The sequence below is a fragment of the Monopterus albus genome, unplaced genomic scaffold (genome assembly GCF_001952655.1).
Source record: "Monopterus albus unplaced genomic scaffold, M_albus_1.0 scaffold26.1, whole genome shotgun sequence".
NCBI classification, from domain to species: Eukaryota; Metazoa; Chordata; class Actinopteri; order Synbranchiformes; family Synbranchidae; genus Monopterus; species Monopterus albus.
In genome coordinates, this window is record NW_018127906.1 from 2,351,097 (window position 1) to 2,357,238 (window position 6,142).

Consider the following 6,142-nt stretch of genomic DNA (forward strand, 5'->3'; position numbering starts at 1 on the left):
GGGTGCAGTGACTTTGGTTTGCAAAAAACACAGTGGACCAACACCAGCAGATGACATTGCACCCCAAACCATCACAGACTGTGGAAACTTAACACTGGACTTCAAACAACTTGGGCTATGAGCTTCTCCACCTTTCCTCTAGGACCCCAGCCTCAGTCTATTTCTTGTGAAGTTCATCCACATTCTTGAATCGATTTTGCTTGACAAGCCTTTCAAGGCTGCGGTTCTCTCAGTTGGTTGTGCATCTTTTTCCTACCACTCAACTTTCTGTTAACATGCTTGGATACAGCACTCTGTGAACAGCCAGCTTCTTTGGCAATGAATGTTTGTGGCTTACCCTCCTTGTGAAGGGTGTCGATGATTGTCTTCTGGACAACTGTCAGACCAGCCGTCTTTCCCATGATTGTGTAGCCCAGTGAATCAAACTGAGTGACCATTTTAAAGGCTCAGGACACCTTTGCAGGTGTTTTGAGTTGACTAGCTGAGTGGCATGTCACCATATTCTAATTTATTGAGATTGTGAATTGGTGGGTTTTTGTTAAATGTGGCCAAAATCATCACAATTAAAAGACCCAACAACTTAAACTACTTCAGTCTGTGTGTACTGAATTTATGTAATACACAAGTTTCACTATTTGAGTTGAATTACTGAAATAAATGGACTTTTCCATGATATTCTAATTTATTGAGATGCACCTGTATTAGAAACCTAATTAACGATTAATTAAATGTCCATACGACTAAAAGTCAGGATATCTCAGCCTCTGCTGCTTCCGTTTTGAACTTTTTGAACACTGCAGACTCTTCTGATCCCCATGTTTTCCAGATAGCTGTAACTACTGCTAAAAAGGGAGGCCTTGTGGGTGAGCAGGTTAATTAACAGTTGTTTTCTTGCTGTGTGTAGCTCAGATGTAGACAATGCGACAGAGGACCGTCAGAGATATGGGAGGACGGTCAGCGAGCCTCTGCAGGCTGATGAGCGGGAACTGCAGGAGCTTTCTGGCAGAAGGAAACCAGCCTTAGTCAGGTAAAAAACTGGAAAATGTTTCAGGACTCTGACTTAATAATCACTGCCAAAATACAGTATATAATGTGTTTTTGGTGCTCACAAGGAAGATTCTCCCAAGATAATGAATTTCAGACCATGAAAGCCCAGATCATATAACTGTCCAAACACTTATGGTTTGGCCTATAGATGTGACTGTGCTGTCAATGCTTAGTGAATGTTCTAATTTTAACATGCATCATATCAAATGATGTAAAAAGTGTCTCACACGATTGGGACCAATTCTGCAGAGCTGTTTACCTTCTTGTATAGCTTCTAATTCACTGCCTGGTTCAGGTATCAGTGTTTGCAGCAGCTATCATAAACCAATTCAGTTAATGGATTACTTACATGGTCCTTACAGCACAGAGGGTCACAGCCAGACAGCCATGTACGACATGTCACTGCTGCTGATTCTTCCCCGACTGCATTGATTTTCCCCTGCAGATCAAAGACCTTCGACCACTCTCTGCTGACTCAGGTTAAGACAGACCCAGACTCCAAGATAGAGAGGAAGAAGTCTCACTACAGCCAGGTGAGCATTCATCAGGTGGAATGAACCGCCTATGAACAGTACAGCACAGGACTCAGCAGCCGTTTCCCAGCTGAGCACCATCATGTATCAGTTTTGCTATTGGCAGCCAATCCACAGAAACACAGGGATGGCACAAACATTCTGTGCTTCATTATTCAGCTTTACTTCTGTAAGTTTAGTGGCTCTAAATGCTACAACGCCCATGAGCACCAGCTGCTGTCAGAGGTGTGAAGCAGAGCTGGAGTGAATTCAGAACACTTCACTGCTAAATTCATCCACAGCTCTCAGAAAGTGAACAGATTTAAACTGCAGAGTGTTTTACAGTACTGTTCAAAATAATAGCAGTACAATGTGACTAACCAGAATAATCCAGGTTTTTAGTATATTTTTTATTGCTACATGGCAAACAAGTTACCAGTAGGTGCAGTAGATTCTCAGAAAGCAAACAAGACCCAGCATTCATGATATGCACGCTCTTAAGGCTGTGAAATTGGGCAATTAGTTGAAAGGGGTGTGTTCAAAAAAATAGCAGTGTCTGCCGTTGACTGTACAAACACAAAACTATTTTGTACAAACGTTTTTGTTTCTAGGATTTAGCAATCCTGTGAATCACTAAACTAATATTTAGTTGTATGACCACAGTTTTTTATAACTGCTTCACATCTGTGTGGCATGGAGTCAACCAACTTGTGGCACCTTTCAGCTGTTATTACACTCCATGATTCTTTAACAACATTCCACAATTCATTTACATTTCTTGGTTTTGCTTCAGAAACAGCATTTTTGATATCACCCCACAAGTTCTCGATTGGATTAAGGTCCGGGGATTGGGCTGGCCACTCCATAACATTAATTTTGTTGGTTTGGAACCAAGACTTTGCTCGTTTACTAGTGTGTTTGGGGTCATTGTCTTGTTGAAACAACCATTTCAAGGGCATGTCCTCTTCAGCATAAGGCAACATGACCTCTTCAAGTATTTTGACATATGCAAACTGATCCATGATCCCTGGTATGCGATAAATAGGCCCAACACCATAGTAGGAGAAACATGCCCATATCATGATGCTTGCACCACCATGCTTCACTGTCTTCACTGTGTACTGTGGCTTGAATTCAGAGTTTGGGGGTCGTCTCACAAACTGTCTGTGGCCCTTGGACCCAAAAAGAACAATTTTACTCTCATCAGTCCACAAAATGTTCCTCCATTTCTCTTTAGGCCAGTTGATGTGTTCTTTGGCAAATTGTAACCTCTTCTGCACGTGCCTTTTTTTTAACAGAGGGACTTTGCGGGGGATTCTTGAAAATAGATTAGCTTCACACAGACGTCTTCTAACTGTCACAGTACTTACAGGTAACTCCAGACTGTCTTTGATCATCCTGGAGCTGATCATTGGCTGGGCCTTTGCCATTCTGGTTATTCTTCGATCCATTTTGATGGTTGTCTTCCGTTTTCTTCCACGTCTCTCTGGTTTTGCTCTCCATTTTAAGGCATTGGAGATCATTTTAGCTGAACAGCCTATAATTTTTTGCACCTCTTTATAGGTTTTCCCCTCTCCAATCAACTTTTTAATCAAAGTACGCTGTTCTTCTGAACAATGTCTTGAACGACCCATTTTCCTCAGGCTTTCAAATGCATGTTCAACAAGTGCTGGCTTCATCCTTAAATAGGGGCCACCTGATTCACACCTGTTATTTCACAAAATTGATGACCTCACTGATTGAATGCCACACTGCTATTTTTTTGAACACACCCCTTTCAACTAATTGCCCAATTGCACAGCCTTAAGAGCGTGCATATCATGAATGCTGGGTCTTGTTTGCTTTCTGAGAATCTACTGCACCTACTGGTAACTTGTTTGCCATGTAGCAATAAAAAATATACTAAAAACCTGGATTATTCTGGTTAGTCACATTGTACTGCTATTATTTTGAACAATACTGTATATCTGACTGTTAGTGGCACACAAAACTGAAATTTAGACTTTAACTGGATGTTTGTTACTGACCTGCACCCTGAGTGCTGGCTTCTCTCCTCGAGATTTTAAATCACTGAGGATACAACCAGCAGAGCTTCATTTCTGTCCACAGAGAAGCTGCCAGTCCACCAACACTGTCTGTGAGACATGAACAAGACATTAACTGTGAGAACCCCGGATAACAAACCACTCATTTCATATGCTACGTTTCCTCCAAATCCCAAAATGTATCCCCCACCTCAGTGTTGATATGTTCAGTTTCAAAACTGTCAGTGTTTATGCAGTGTCTTGGTTGGACGACTGTGGACGTTACCAGCTGTGTCAACTCTCAACTTGACTTGTGACCAGATTAGTGTTAAGGCTAAAAACCTAAATTGTCAGTTTCATGTTTATCTTATAAACCCACAAATGACCAGCCCAACAATAACACCACAGCTCCACTTCTCTGCAGCTCCTAAAATAATATCCACAGTGTGCACTTTCCCATGCATGTGCAAGCATCACTCAGCAGTAATGTGTGTGTGAGCATGTTACTCCATAACTGTGTGTGTGTTGTGTTTCAGCTTTCAAAGGGCAACTGCCAGTACCATAAAATATTTAAGGAGATCAGCAAAGAGGAACAGCTGAGGCAGAGTAAGTCTTTAATGATCCAACTCTCCACTCCACCTTAAATACTGGATGAGGGAGCAGATAATAGTCCAACATTTGATGAGATGTTTGTTAAATACCACACAAAGATCTAATAACAAAAGCATGGGAGAACATTTAAGTTCAGCTATCATCCTTTTCATTTCTCATTCACTGTAATAAAGTGAAAGTGAAACATTTCACTTGTGAGCAAAACATATGTCAAATTCAAATCTACTCACTGCTGGATTTCTTTCTTCTCTGGCTCTGAACACACTGGACTTTCTGTCTTTTAAAGTAACCAAGTGTTTTGCAGCAACCTGATGTCACTCACCTGTTTGTCAGGTTACACCTGCGCCCTGCAGAAAGACATCCTCTACCAGGGACGAATGTTTGTCTCTGACCACTGGGTCTGCTTCCACTCCAGAGTCTTTGGCAAAGACACAAAGGTAAACTGGGAGAGAGATGACATTATAGTTAGTGTTTCCCTTTATGTGTCATGAACATCAAGCTGCAACATGTGGAAAACTAATCTGAACTCTCCACAGAGCGTCTCACTCCTGTTCCCACTTCAGGGTCTCTGACAGAAACTTCAAGAGCTCTGGTGGAAATGGCAGCACAGGCGACTTGAATGCGGTTTAATAGAATCAAAAATATAGTAAAAATAGAAAAGACACGCCTTATTTCTGTTATCAAAACCTGCATGAACAACCAAAAACAAGCCTCTTCAACGGGGGCAACTGGCTCAGAGCAGAGACACAACACAATGTTCACGTGTACCCATGGCCATAGCTAACACTGGTCTGTATTTACAGCATTTCCCTGCTTTTGGCCTCTGTTGCCTACTGTGCTGATGAGGTTTCAAGGATCATGTGACAGTGTGACCACTGCTTCCCACAGGATGAGTGAAACTGTACCAACAGAGAGTAAACTAGTCCCTGCAGGGCTGAACTGTTCATCCTGGTGTTTGTTCGTCCCAGATCGCCATCCCAGTGGTGTCAGTCACTCACATCAAGAAGACCAAAACCGCCATTCTGGTGCCAAACGCTCTGGTGATTGCCACGGCAAATGACAGGGTGAGAGCCAAGGTTCTTAGTTTCATCTCAGTACTTCATTCTGAGCACTGAAAAACATTATAACGCTCGCAGATAGACAGCATCTGTTTTTTTTTATGTTTGACTGTGAGCCGCATCAACAGCTCAACACTATCGGCTTCAAACATCTGTCACTAAAATCCTGGAGGCTCTGTTTCTTGTTGCAGTATGTGTTCGTGTCCTTCCTGTCCAGAGACAACACCTACAAGCTCCTGATGTCAGTCTGCCTTCAGCTGGAGGTAGGATCCATGTCCCACATGTAGAAAGCCTGGAAATTTGACTGCTTGAAACTTTAATTTTTTTCACGATAGTGAAACCTGCAAGTCTTTGTCTGAGCAAAACTTTTAAAGCTCGAGTAAATGAACTCAAACAAAGTCAACGCCGATTTCAATGCCTGCCAAACAGATGATTCTTTTTGTTGCTTTTTTGTGACGCTTTAAATTATCATCTACTATATTTGGCAGACAATTTATTCCCCTAAATTTCAGATTTCTAATTTAATTTAGCCTTACAGCTTCAAGGTTGCACATTATTCACTCATCTGCTATTTCTGGTTTTAATAAACAGTCATTTTATTATCATTATTATTGTTGTTTTACACAAACTGAAGACTCTGATTTGAGCCCAAAGTGTTTGTCATGACTTCTTTGTGAAATTAAAACATCAGGATACTTTGGGACAGAAACATCTGACTGTATGAATGTGTGCAGGAGAAGAGTCCATACAGCAGCTCCATCCCTTCTTCAGCGGAGAACAGCTTCCGAGGTCAGAGGTCACCTCACTGTCCTCTGGTAGGTCAAACACATACACACCAAAATGATGGATGCTTAAACACCAGAACAGTGAGAAGCTAGACAACATGGCT

At 41.8% G+C, this 6,142-nt stretch overlaps 1 protein-coding gene across 1 annotated transcript in view; it reads left to right on the plus strand.

The window, feature by feature from the left end:
- gramd2b (GRAM domain containing 2B) overlaps positions 1–6,142 on the plus strand; it is a 15,207-nt gene that overhangs the window by 2,223 nt on the left and 6,842 nt on the right. The window contains exons 2-8 of the mRNA XM_020595260.1: positions 905–1,027; positions 1,493–1,580; positions 4,120–4,189; positions 4,529–4,632; positions 5,164–5,259; positions 5,445–5,516; positions 5,988–6,068. Coding sequence (XP_020450916.1) covers positions 905–1,027; positions 1,493–1,580; positions 4,120–4,189; positions 4,529–4,632; positions 5,164–5,259; positions 5,445–5,516; positions 5,988–6,068 — 634 coding nt within the window. The remainder of the gene's footprint in view (positions 1–904; positions 1,028–1,492; positions 1,581–4,119; positions 4,190–4,528; positions 4,633–5,163; positions 5,260–5,444; positions 5,517–5,987; positions 6,069–6,142) is intronic.